The sequence below is a fragment of the Agelaius phoeniceus genome, chromosome 1, assembly GCF_051311805.1.
Source record: "Agelaius phoeniceus isolate bAgePho1 chromosome 1, bAgePho1.hap1, whole genome shotgun sequence".
NCBI lineage: Eukaryota > Metazoa > Chordata > Aves > Passeriformes > Icteridae > Agelaius > Agelaius phoeniceus.
The window spans coordinates 47,548,485-47,562,896 of record NC_135265.1 but is presented as its reverse complement, the minus strand read 5'-3'; the positions used below and the strand labels follow the sequence as shown (position 1 = coordinate 47,562,896).

The 14,412-nt window shown below is 40.7% G+C and overlaps 1 protein-coding gene across 5 annotated transcripts in view; it reads right to left on the bottom strand.

Moving 5' to 3' along the window:
• Positions 1 to 14,412, bottom strand: part of BMPER (BMP binding endothelial regulator) — a 147,958-nt gene that overhangs the window by 71,903 nt on the left and 61,643 nt on the right. For all 5 annotated transcript variants that reach the window (XM_077178303.1, XM_077178318.1, XM_054629502.2 and 2 more), the window contains one exon: positions 1,905 to 2,004. In XM_077178303.1, the coding sequence (XP_077034418.1) occupies positions 1,905 to 2,004 (100 nt within the window). The remainder of the gene's footprint in view (positions 1 to 1,904; positions 2,005 to 14,412) is intronic.

Sequence of the window (14,412 nt, the reverse complement as noted above, 5' to 3'; positions counted from 1 at the left end):
GCAGCCCTAAAAGGAACTGCTCTACATCCGTGCACTACTTAGGGGCAAAGCCATGCCATAGTCCTGCCTGTAACAACACTTCTGCTGCTCTCTGTGGGGCCAGGACTTCAATTGCAGAGCTTGTGTCAGCAAGTGAACAAAAGTCCAGTTCTCTCCCACACCCTATTGCCATGCCTTGCAAACCACTCAGCACAATTCTGGGTGGCCAACCCAGTTCAAATAGTTGGTTAAAAACCACTGTCAAAGGAGGCATCACTTTAAAAGATGTGGTGATAAAGATATTGGCTTAATGGTTGTCTTTGCTGGCTCATAACCACTAGTTAAACTAATAATTCAAGTCCCAGTAGAGTCCACAGCATTCTTCTAAGCTATGTATGCTGAATATCAGAAATTCAATTGCAGGGAGGTCTTCCACATGATACTTTAAAAACCATGCCTCAGCATCCCTGGAAACTTTTCTCTTTCCCAACTGCCATGCAGTGTGTTACTCATCCCTTGGCTTTACCTCCCCACCAAAACTTTTAACACTTTCCTGTAAATAGACATAATCTATTCCCAGGTATACTAAATGCTTTAGAGTAAAAACCACATAAAATTAAATTCATTATTATTACTGAATTTGTTTAAATTTGGAGGGAAAAAAGAAATTGTAGAAAGATCCCCTTGAAGGAGTCAAAAATTAGTCAAACTGCAGTCAAAGGCTGCAGTTTGAATGCCTAGTTCAAGGAGGGGAAAGTTCAGTCAGGAAAAGCATGGGGAGGAGAGGACAAGGAGAGTTTTCAGAAGGAAAGAAAAAATGTCCTCAGCCAAAACAGAAGCTCAGCATTTGGACTGTTCTCTCCATTTCATTCCTCTACTGCATTACTCTTTGGTTCTGTGGTTGAATGTTCCAGGCAGACATTCATTTATCTGTAGCGCTTCTCAATTAGCAAATAAATAAATTCAGGTTTGTTTCAAGCAGCCAAAAATGTTAAGTATTATCAGAACTCAGAACTCTATATAGCTCTACTGGCTCCAAGGCCAGATATCTCTATATCCCTAACCTAGATCTGCTAAGAGATTTCAGATAAAAATATAGTCAAAACTACAAAAAGTTTCCATTGAAGAACTGGGAATAATTGGCTCTGAATTTTTTCCAAACCTAGTTATAACCTCATAGACCAAACTAAACTCAATTTAATTGGTAGGATGCAAGCACTCCTTGTTTATGAAATAGATGGAATATTAACCTGTGGGATCTGTGGACAAAGTGAGAACAAAACAAGGCAGTGCCTTATTTTGTCACTGCCTTGGTTATCATGACCTGGAAGAACCAGCCCTTCTTAGAGGCCTATGACTCACACCTTTAAAATGTGTTGGAAGGACATAATTTAAAATATTCCTGGAAGACAGTGTGATTCCACCTTCAGAAGGCAATCCTGAGATGGACTCCTGGATCTGTGGTATCTCTGACAATAAGTTCTAAAAATGCAGAAGTTCAGAAGTTTCCTCTGACCTGGATTTCCTCAAATCTAAGAATGCAAATTCTCACTTAAGTGATTATATGCAATGATGAGGCCTTTTCCTTGTGGCAACCCCAAAGAAGTGAAGTGGCACTTCCTCCCACCTCAACCTCCTTTGTAAAATATATAATGAAGCTGGGAATCATCCCTGTATTTGTTCTTCTAAGCAAGGCAACTGGTCTATGTTCAAATGCTCTTCTGCAGCTGCTTGCTTAGTACCACCCACCACAACCCTAACACTGACCCTGAGTACCTGTTCAAAATCTGTGGATTATAAACTCTGAGCAATAGAGTCTCTTTCAACTTCTGGAATTTACCAGCATTGTGAAATACTGTTTGAAAGATGTTATGTACAAACATATTGTATTAATTACAAAATTCCTAGGGGAAAAAGCCACTCACCTAAGCATTTGGGGCAACACTGTCCAGCAGGAATGTGACTGAGGTGCTGGGGACACGAAAGAATGGGGCAGACTTCTTGGATACACTGTGTCCTGCCACCCTGAATGAAAATAGGCTTCATTAGGAAAAAAGTAAAGCAAAATATCAAGTAAATGTGCACACACACACACACACACAAGAGCAGGCAACAAGGTCTTGAAAAGCCTTACTGAAGCCGTATTTGCCAACAGAAATTTCTGCTTGCATCAAGCATACAGGACATGTAAACTGTCCTTCAAGACTCTCTATATTGCTTGCAGAGACCTTGGATTACCAATATTTTTTTCAATCTCTCAAACAACAAATGCAGTAATTGAAGAAACAGTGTCTTTTTATCTTATTTCTTGGTGTGGATATGATAAAACCAGGCAAAATAAAATCATTATCCATGAACACTTCCGAATGTTCCAAAAAGTTATTGAGCAATTTTTTATATTACTCTTCATCTCCTGTGTTGTGCCCTTCTAGGCTTGTCTGGGACAGGGATTAAGTGCTGAGGCAAGATGAGAGCAGGTGTTCTTCCACTATGTCTGTGACCTCAGAAGCCAAAATCACTTAAGAAAGCACATTCTTGTTAGCCTCCAAGGCCAACTATGCAAAGCCAAAAGGTCTGCTTTGTTCAGAGGACTGAAAACCAAATGGGTATATGAAATTTTGGGAAAGAATGAGGGAAAAAAAAAAAAAGAAAAAGAAAAAAAAAGAAAGCAAACTAGACTGGATATATCCTGGTATATCAATGAATAACAGAAACAGAGGGAAAGACAAAAGCACAGAAAATGTATCAAAGATTGAGTCACTTAAAAGAGATCCTATTTCTCATTCTGCTCTGTCGTCTGATTACTTCATCGTGCCTTCAGAATACTGTGTTTAGCTCTAGACCCTCTACCAACATGTGCTCCATATGCCTATGACAGGTTGCCCAACTTTAAAAATCAGTTCACCTTTTTCTCAGCAAGGAAAGTCAGGTTTTTTCATCTAGTTGTCTTGCCTTATTTATCACTCAGAGCTGCAGGCTCATCCCAGCACTAAGCTTTGCATTCCTGATGCTGTGATTGGAGGCTTATGAACAGTATCCTCCAACCTACATGCTGAATGGCTCTTGGGGCTCCCCAGGGAGAGATGGAAAAAGCCATTCATTTTGAAGAGCCCTGTGCCTGAAATGATGGCATACCACTCCACTCCTAATGGCCTCCATGAATCATGTAAAAGCTTTTACATATAGGCAGACCCACTGTTGCACAGAAAATAACATACTGACTGTACCCCCATTCTATAATAAGTTTTCAGGCATTGAAGTCTACCTGTCCCATGGGGCTACCAAAGCATCCTGAGTGCACATGGCTGAGGACTGCTCGTAATTCTTTCACTGCAGCACGCAGAAACACAGAGCTTATTGTAGACTGAAACGACTGCTCTAAATTAAGGGTCAGACCAGAAACTTGACAAAACTAAATTAATTCTTTAGTGATGTTCCTCAGTATGCTTAGGGAATAGCTCTGTGAGAAGAGACACAGGTGCAGAATGAAAGAAAAAAACAAAGAAGGGCTCTCTGAAGTAGTGCTGTGATTCACCCCAGGGAAAAAGGCTACAAGAAGCCAAAGTTCAAACTTCGGTGACAATCCAGCAAAAGGGAAAGCAGGGCATGGATGTCTCAGCCAGACTGGTGACAGGATCAGGGATATATCCATGGAAGATAATGAGGAAAGGCTGAGGGAACTGGGACTATTCAGCCTGGAGAAAAGAAGGATTCAAGGTGACCTAATTGCAGCCTTCAAGTACCAGAAGGGAGCCTGCAAAAAAGATGGAGAGGGAGTGTTTAGAAGTGCACTTAATTCTTAGGAAAAGAAGAAATGGCTTTAAACTGAGAGTAGGCTTAGATCGGGTATTAGGAATAAATTTTTTACAGAGAAAATGACAAGACCCTAGAACAGGTTGCCAGGAGAAGTGGTGGGTACTCCATTCCTGAGAGTTCAAGGCCAAATTGGATGGGTCACTAGGCAACCTGGTCTTGTGAAAGGTGTCCCTGAACACAGCAGGGGGATTGTACCTAGATAATCTTTAAGGTCCCTTTCAACTCAAGCTTTTCTATGACTCTGTGAAGATAAAGCAATAGTCCAACACATGGTGAGCACAGGTCTTTTCTCACAATCTTGCTGCCGCATTTAATACTCACATAAGCCGTGGCTCTGCACAACTGCCATGGAGTTGTGCTTCTCTGATAGATTGAATCAAAGCTCAGGCTTAGCCCACTATTGAGAGCCTTTGTAGCCTCTTGCGTATGTGTCTTTATAAATACAAAATGCCATGGATAATGTAAAATAGTTTATCACTTCAGCCTTTTGTTTATGGCTCCTCCCTTACTTTTTGTACTGGCCCCTCTGCACAAAACTAAGACTCGTTCCACCTGTCTCTTCAACTCATTGCTACTCCTGCTTCCAGCTGGAATGCTGCCTTTTAACCCCACACTATTTTCTAACTTGCTGCTGTCCTAGATAGGCTCTCCCATGCTAGTGCAAGTTCAAAAACAGTCTGAAACAAACCAACCCATACCCTTTAAAGTGGGAATAATTATACCTGCCCTACCAAACTTAGAGAGTTAATTCATTGGGCACTCATTGAATGTTAAAACACACAATATTTCTATTTTCTTAAAAGCCTCAGTCATCATAATTCAAGACTCACAAAGCGTTCAGAATACCTGCTTTCAAAGCAGCTGGTGCAGCCAGTGCTTTAAATTGCATGGAATAGAGCTGGGTAGGAAAAAAATGAGTGCAACAAAAGTTCAACAAAAAACCCAAAATCAATGGAAAAATAACTCTGGAGAGGAAGAATATTGGCTTTGGATGACCTAAGCTAGAATGGGAATTGTACAGTGAACACCTTTCTTCTTCCACTTCTCAATTGAATTCACAGCTTTTAGCTCACATTTCCTTGTTTGATATCTCCCAGGCAGCCAGAATGCTCCAGGTCAGAAGCAACACCCTCCAGTTGTTCCAGTAAAACCAAATCTGAATTGGAAGCCAGCACAGACCAATAAAGTACAAGTGACATCTGCTTCCTGTGAGAAATGCTATTCAAGATCTAGACAAATAAATCCTTGAGCAATTGTTAACATGAAACTTGAAACAGAGGAGGCTGATGCAGTTCACAGTCTTTTGGAGGTAACAAATTTTGTAGGAAATCTACTGTCTACAAAGAAAAGATTCACTTTCCACCTTGTAGACAAATAAAAACACTTTATCTCCTGCTGCCACATCATATCTGCAAGACAAACCAAAAGACTCTGAAGCCACAGTTCAGCAGGTGGTGTGACTGAGGTTTGGTCTTGTCCAAGCAGTTTTCTCAAGAGACAGAAGAGAGGGGGAGATGAAACAGCACTTTCTAATGCTCCCACGAGAGGTCCATCTTTGAGAAAGACAGATAACAAAGCCTTCTTTAAAGGAAAGCATGGAGCTGGTCCATCTAGCCATCCATTCACTTCTGCTCAGCTCCTGCCTCAATTAGGCTATTTTGCTGTTCAATAAGGACACAAGTAACTTGGCAGTGTTGAGAGACACACCCATCCAGGATCCAGGCTATGATTGACTGCTGGACACACTGGATGGAGGACAAAGTGCAATTTCTGGGTAGGCTACCCACATGCCTGGTGCACAGCACATGTGCAGCCTGTGTTCTGGGGCAGAGACAAAAATGTCTGCAAAAAAGACTGCAGGTTGGCAGTCTGTTGTAATTAATCCCAAGAGCCTTGGGCTTCATCTACCAGGAGGGCAAGAAAGTGATCACAACCAACAGCTTTTCTTCAGCAGATTTTTAAAGCATTCATGAAATCCCAGTAGGACAGAGATTTCCACACTCCAAATTTGTTTGCTACTGATAATGAGCATGTCTAAAGTTAATAATATTTTACATGCATGATTTTTAAGGTTAAAGGTTCACATCATTATTATCAAGAACCAGGTTTCTTGTGGGTATCTCATTTTTCTATTTGACTTTCAGGTTTCGTCTCTGTGCTTTAGTGAACCTATAAATCATCTAAAAAAGATTCCTCCTTAGTTTTGCCCTTCGTTCACCTTACACTTGAAAAACTTCTCATCCTCTAACAGAAGTAAAATTTCCATTGATTTTGCAGAATATTTTGTCTAAGTACTGACTAGCATGAGGAGTCAGTGGATTGCAAACATTTATTTTTAACTTTCATTCTAGAAGAAGTGTGAAAGGTTTCATTTGCTACTAGTGAGCCTATCTTTACAGGGGAAAAAAAAAAAGGAAATATCAAAATAACATTTCTCTCAACTCTGGGATACATATTCCAGACATTAAGAGCAAGGTCAGACACACATTGTAGACTCAGCAGGGTTGTTGTAAGAACTAAGACAGATGTTCAAGGCTGTCTCCAGCTATGAAGAAAGATTTTGCGCCACCAGCATGAAAAAAAAACTTTGAAAGTTCAACAGGGTCACTACTGAGCAAGTCTGCCCCATGCCAGTGGCCAGAGAAGCCAAATAAACACCCAACTGTGTGACCGTTTGTCTTCAACTACTCTGCCCCAGTGCAAGTACAGTCACCATGAACATAATAAGAAACATCATTTCTGTGACAACAAAGGCATAAAGGCAATAAATAGACATGTTCCAATAAAGAGATGGACATATTATTTGAGATTCCAATAAAAATGAGTATGACCATTGTGGAATTAAAAAAATATTGAGGCATTCCAGGACTCATTTCATTACATCATATTGGCTGATGTGTGTAGGGCTTCCTAGGTGAACTGGACAGTGTGTTGGCTTGCATACACCTATACAGGAGCTCTGACTTATTAACTACTGTGTGATAATAAAGACTTTGATCACCTCCCAAACGTGCACTAAAAACATAAGCCAGGTCAGCAGCATGTACTATGCAAGCATCTCCAAAATGCCTCTGGAATCACATGCCCTGAAAACCCATACCTTGAGTTTACAATCAGATTACAGTCTCTGATGTACCATGTAAGTAGACTTCAGGTACAAAAGGGAGAGGATACTGTACTTAGAATGTGGGTTTAATCTGGAAATTTAATCTGGAAAGGTGTCCTCTCCCAAATCAGATGAAAGGCACTCCACTTCTTGTAAGAATGCTGGTGCATCACGGGGTGGACAGCCTCTGGAAATAACTTCACCCCTACACAATATTTCAGGGCCCCTGAAACAGCCATGTCATGCACAGTGAGAGTTCCCTGGAAGGGTCACAGGAGATAGAAGGTTTTTAGGAAATGAACAAAGTAGCATTACAGTTTGCAGCATAAAAGCAATCAGCACATCAATCAGACAGAAAAGCCACAGCTTCCCACATCCCTGCAGCCTGATCTATTGTCAAGATTAGGATTTTTAAAATGCCTCTCTAGAAAGCATTGGATAAAATTCAGAATGGGGAGATCTTGAGCTTCAGTTCAAAACAGCAGGTATTTATACTGCAGGTATTTATACTGCATGTGCCAGATTTTTAAACTTTGGATTTAGATCTCAAACCATATTTTCTGAAATATTGCTCCTACGGGAAGGCTTTAGAAAGTGGCCCTGGTGACAGTCTGAAGTGGTGTCTTAAGAACTGCATGTGAAAAAAATGCTCTACAAAGCTCACATTTATGTTAATACCAGGTCATACAGATTGGTGTGGATATAAATAAATCTTCTTAAATGGCATAAAAGTCACCTGAAATCTATACAGATTAGAAATAGTAAGATAAAAGATTCTTCTGAATAAATTACTAAACCAACTCTGGGGCAAAGCAAAGGCACAAATCTTGACATCATTTCAATTTTTAAACTCAGTCTGATGAAAATGCATTCCTTGACATAGCAAAAGAAGCATAAAAAATTCCAGCAATTTCTAGCAGGTAAAAGTTTGACTTCCACCACCTCTCTTTCCATATGCACCCTTATGATACAACTTGTTAGGTGTACAGTCTGTGTCATCAACAAGCTACAATAGCAAAAAAGTCTGACTACTTGTCTCCAACTAATGTAAATTCATGTCCCTGTGTTCCTAGCAAATTGCAAGTGCAGTTGCAAAGTGTCACAGAGTTAGAAGATCTTGACCTAAAAACCAAGAACCAAGAATTCTCCCTCCTTTGGAAGTTACTGTGTATATTATTGTATCCACCTGCTGAAGAATCAACTACATTAATTCATTAATTAGTCATTTAGGATAGAATGAGGGCTCTAAATACTGTTACATGTTCCAAATCATGCATTATGTTAACCAAATACAGAGTGTACAAAGTGACATGCAGGTGGCCAAGTCTATCCAGTTCTTGCCATCCATTCCAGTTAACAAGAATCACTTTTCCTGGAATTGTTAGATTAAGAAAATAGATTTCTCTTCTGTAGAGGGAAGAGTGTTGCTGTTTGTTTGCTGAAATATCCCAGCTTCCTCCCAGAGACTGAAGTATGCTCTTCTGGGATATAGCTCTGGCTCTCCATTTTGAAATGAGACTGTTGGGGAGCTGCTGGTCCTGCTTCTTTCAAGTTTCACAAAAACATGAATTGCACTGAGTGTCCTGTGGGAGGAGGTGGAAGACCAGGGTATTTACTGCCTTAGGTGAAAGGGACCATTCTGGAATATGAAATTATGGGTTGCACAGTAACTTTCTTTAAGGTATGCGCAGGCAGAGACACTGGTCCTAAATTTCAGTTGCTGGAACTGGAGAAGGGCTCCTCGGAGGAGGTCACAGCACTCTGCTCTCAGCTGGGGGACAGTGCAACCAGCACTTGGCCACATTTCTACAGTCTAATAGCACTATGCAGAAGTGTTGCTGGGATGATATTGCATCTGGCTTCACAATCCAGCTGAAATCAAATTGTTTACTGACCCAATAGCCTACTTGCAAAGTAACACAGCTGAACAGCCAGCAGCCCTCTCCCCTCTAGGGCTTCCACACTGAGCTCTTGGCTCTGTTCAAAGTGATGTTGTAAATAGCCCCCCTTCTCTTGAAAGCCCTGAAAGGTTTAATTGTGGTGCATACTTTGTCCCTTTCAGGCTGATTCTTAAGGAAAGAAGGCTTATGCAGGTGGAAACCAGGGACACCTGTAGTTTGTGAATCATTGACCAGCTCCAGCCACAAATGATCAAGGGACTACTCTGAAAAAGGTATATAGAGACAAAAAAGCAAAAATCAAACTGACAGTACAATCTCAAGGACATTAAATTCCTACAAGTTTTTTTTCAAAGCTGGACTGCTGCAGAGAGGAGAGAGCCCCCAGTTTCTTTCTTAGCACGAACTCCAGAAAGCATCCTACAGTGTCAGGCAGCAGCTGGCCTTCCAGCCAGCATCTCCCTGATCTTCTGCCTTTCATTCAGTGCTTGTGTCATGGAGGTGTTGGAAAAAAACCCAGATTTTTGCAGATAGGACAGATCAAGGGCCACACATCTATAGAAATAAATCTTTGCTGCTTCTGCTGTTCTGGGAACATAATGTATTCCTAGGTTAACAGGAACAGTGGTACACAAGACAGATCTGTGTCCCACAGCTAATGAAATTTTCCCATAGATGAGGCATTTTTCTTTATGCCATTCCTGTGTTGGTGTTTTACTCCCAGTACCTACAAGGATTCATGATACCTGTGTTCCAGACTGGCCATCAACCATCCTAAGTGCTGGATGCTTTCAGATGCAGCCCATGTATTTGTTCTGCTGTAAGAGCCGTTATTTTATTGATTCTTTCCCTGGACAGTCCTGGACAGCTGATGCTTTTTCCAGGGTTAGATCTGTTTCTCTCAACAAATGTCTCCTGCAAGCAGAAGTAATGTATCTCACAAATTATTCTGTCTTTCATTAGGTGGTTTTCAATGTCTCTGAAGTTTCATCCAGAAGGCAAAGCTTCCAACAATGTAATCTATTCCTTCTTTTGCTAGTTGATAGTGAGTTAAGAAAAAAAAACTAAAAAAAACCAGAAACAGTATCTCTCAAAAATTCAGAGATTGCTGGATTCACACTGCACCACAAATACCTTTGTGGACTGTTTAATTATCCCAGGCACTAGCTCCAGCAACAGATCAACACTTTTCATATTTTTTTCCCAGTGAGAGACCATCTAAAAAGTGACTTTAATTTTTCTCAAATTTACCAACTACACTTAATGCCACATAGCATGTTAGTTCTTGCTTTCAGCATACAGATGACTGATCAGCATCTCAAATCCAGCTTTTCCTCTAGTCTGAATCCTTTCACATCATCTCCACCCCTTGCTGCCATTTCATTCACTTACTAATCAAACTCTTCCTTGCTGTAGGTCTCATTAAACTGATTGCTCTCACTGTGCCTTTTAAAGTCCATGCTGGTAATAGTATCAAAAGGCTTTAGCCTTCTGAAATTAAAAATAGCTCATTATTAATAGGCAGCTACATAACAGTAATGCCATAACCACCAGTACCACAGCCTCTATCCTCCACATACCTTGGTGTTTTCCATGAACCAGACATCTTTATACAGGTTATGCTTCCCACTCTAATCTCCCTGCCAGTTGCTGCACAGGGCACACTCAAACAGAGCCAAGGCTGGAGGTTAAAATATATACACCAGATGGAAGAAGAGAATTTTAGGGCAAGATGTAGGCAAGCACTGCCCCAAAGGTCATACAACCCAGTGGGGGTCTTTCCACTGATTTTCAGTCCACTTTGGATGACAGCACTTTGAACAAAAGTCCCAGAAGTTGCACAGGCAATGGTGAAAAATGAGCCCAGATAACCACTTAGGCAGGAATGGGCCAGGAAGGCAGCTGCACACTGCAGAAAGGGGGCTCTTCGCCATCCTGGGGGAAAAGAGCTGCAGCTTTGTGGGGACAGCAGATGGGAAGCAAAGACATTGGCAAGGAAACAATTCTGGCACACCACTGCAGAAGGGAGTTCAGCTATTCATGATTAATTTAGCTGTTGCACCAGAGGTCTCCAGTGACTATGGAAGCTTTGCTGTGAGTCACATGATTATTTATTTCTTTTCAAAAAAGAACTGTTTCTATGAAAAATTGCAATAAAATATGCTAAGCTGGAAACTGTCTGTGGCCAGAAAAACTATTAAAAACCACTAACAAGCTTCTTCAGCTTATTCATGTCCTATTCCAGATAATAAGAAAGTTAGGGTTAAATCCAAGGGACTTTCCTAACTTCGGTTATTAGAAGCAGAGCAGTAGCTCTGTAAAACAGGTCCTGGCTTCTTGCAGCCATGACTTTTCCCCTGAATCAGTTGGAGCCTGCTTTGTTTTCATTGGCATCAAGAACACATGAAGTACAGTCCAGTGGGTGTACAGTTGTGTATACACCACCAGTGCATTTGCATAAGGTTTCAAAGTCCTAACTCAATGCCTGCAAAATGATAGCCACTGCCACAATGTATTTATATTAAGATCATTTGCTTTTCATAAGATAAACTTCCACAAAAGGGTTTTTTCTCCTTTTTTGGCTTATTTTTCTACAGCATAAGCTTTGTGCTAGTACCTCACAAGCTTTTCTCACTACATCCTACAGTAAATGGTACTCCTATAAACCCCACACTTTGGCAACTATTGACAACACCCTTCACCCCCACTTCCAGCTCCCACATTATAGTGCAGAACTGACCTCCCTTCTGAGAGCAGCTTTTCCCTCTGAACAGCTTGTTCACAGAGATACAGTTATTAAATCCCTCCAGTGTCCCCAGTGTGTTCCTTGCACACACAGAATACTAGTACCATTGTGACCCTGAGAAAGGTGACAGTTCTGACTCTCACTTCATCATCATTCTTTAAAATACTTGGTCACAACCAGAAACTCTACAGATGTATCCACACAGCTTTGCCTTAGAGCACTAGTTTTAAATAATTCCCCTTAAGTTATCTGCAGGAATAAATTGCAAGACTTGAGCGAATTAAATCTCCAAATGCCCAAATTCTGACATCTGGCATTTAGATACAAAGTAAAGACTTTCTATTCAGCAGATACTTTCTTGTAGACAATATAAACATCATTTCATTGAATGGTTTGAAACTTCAGGTTTTGAGATGCAAATGAGTAAAACTAATTAGGGATGTTCTTGGAAGAGCAAAAACCACACAATTTAGAAGCAGGTACCTATACACCTTAACTTTGAAAAGCTGTTGCTAGGTCAAAACCTACCAGAATAGTTCACATCAAATCACTGTTCCATTCACAAGCAAAGAGAACAAATCTCCCTCTGTGATTCAGAGCAGTGAAGTATTGGGGAGGTTGAGACTTAATCTTTCACCAGTTATTTCTACAATTTTTGAATGACCTTGCCTCAAGGTCTGATGATAAAGCACACTGGTATCTGTAGAACATCCATGGTGAAATAAATCATACTGTCATAGTAGTAGTAAGGATACTACTTCTAGCTTTTTACAGGACCTTTATACATGCATCTACACTCCTTGAATGTTATGCTCCATGTATACTGGTGAGGTAACCTCAGGAAATATAGGATTACATACACACTGCTTCCTTAATGCATCCATCAAAGGTTTTCATTAACAGGAGATCCTGTTTGTCCTAGGCACTTAGCAAAGTGAGTTAAAAATACACTTAGAAATGTTACATGAGAAAGAGGTAAACTGCAAGAGAAAGTGGTAAACTGCAGCTCATTCAGAGGATTTCTGGGAAAATAAAGTTTTAGGAAAACTAGGCTACCTTTATGAAACCAGTAGGTTATGAAACTGTTCCTACAGTGAAATAGTCATACGGATAGCTTCAATCTACCCAAAATGGTATAGGATTAGACTCACTGTCAGCCACTGGCACCTATCTATAGCAACATTTGTAATACCCCTGTGCATAATTCCATTGCTTTGTACTACATAGAGCTGTCCATCCCCAGAGATGTGACTTGGCTCTACTCCAGGGTAGGGCACACTCTGGCTTGGGATCAAGGTAAAGTAACATGTTTTAGTCTTAAACACAAGCCTGAGCAAGGGGTGCTGAGGAATCTGCAGTTCTCCACAAATAGCCTTGGGAAGCATTTTGATTAGAAATCATTTACAAGTCAGAGTTCCTCTGCCACTTCCTCCTTCCTCCAGGGGTAATGACTTAGGGAAGTACCAGCAGCAAATGCTGACATTTCCCAGTCCTGGCTAGCAAGACTGATAGAAGAATAACAGGTTTGGATTTTTTTTCTCATTCTTAGCTTGCAAGCAATCTGCACATTCATGTGGAGAGGGTGGACGAAACCCTAAGAAATCTATTTGTCCTTTACACCCCACCATGACACCCATTCAGACATTCCAAGACTTAGCTTCCTATTTTTTCACAATAAAGTTCATATCTAGCTACTGCTGTTCTTTATGGATGGGATCCTGTTGCTAATTAACAGGTTCTCATTGGCAGCCTTTGCCATTTGTAAAAGGCTGATGCCCAGGTGGCAATTTTCTCAGGGACACCTTCGGCATGGTGAAGTCTCTACATCAATATGGTGCCATTTAGGCATTCCTAGCACACCAGACTTGGCTGTATTTTGGGCAGGCCAGCTCTTCTGGCACATGCCTAAAGGCCTGCTCCTCTTCTTGATCTGGGTCAGCCCCACTACAGCAAGCTAACCAGCTTGGAACTTATCTCCTAGCTAAGCTCAGGTGGCATTCCCAAAGTGTATGGCCATATCCAAATTCTTTGCAAGGCGACAGCACATGACCAGCTTTGTTCAAAAAGATGGACAGAATAGATGGAAACACTTGTACCTACCTTTCCAATAATGTCCTGCTAACCAAAGCACTTCAAAATAGAAGTACAGAGCAGTCAAAAATAAAAAGAACCATATGAACCATGAGGCTGTCTAGAAAGGAGGAGTATATTTCCAGAACGGAGTGAAAGGGGCATGTACCCAAGAAGAATTTTTCACATCTGGGACTTCTCACAAAGGAAGATCTTTCTGCATTTTACATTACAGAAAATACTTATAATAGCACTAAGAAAGGGGGTCACACCACATGCAATTGGAAATGGAAATTACAACACAATCTTTTACTTGGCTTACTGCTTCATCATCAAAAACCATTATTAGTCCCTCGAAGAAACAATAAGCAAGCAAATAAAATCTGGGTTTGCTTGCAAGTGTAGGTGTCTCCTTGGCCTCGTTAACTCTCCTTTGTACCTGTCTAATGATGTAAAATAGTCTTAAAATTAGTGTAAAGTAACTCATTAAAGACTCTCATAGGAAACAAAACTACACATTTTTTATGTGCAGGATTTGTTGAAGTACTAGAAAAAGGTATGTTAATTGGCCAAGCAAAGACATTTGAAAAAAAAAGTGAATTATTTATATTGCAACCATCATCCATAAGCAGAGAACTTTGATAATTTACTTCTCCAAAAGCTCCTGTCTTTTTTTCCCTACTCTTGATTTTCTTTAACATGCTCCTGAGATTGCAGGACAGAATCCAGAACTCTCTTCTCAGCAAGTTTTCACCATTTGCAGTGCTCGCAGTTGCACACACTTTCAGTTATTAACC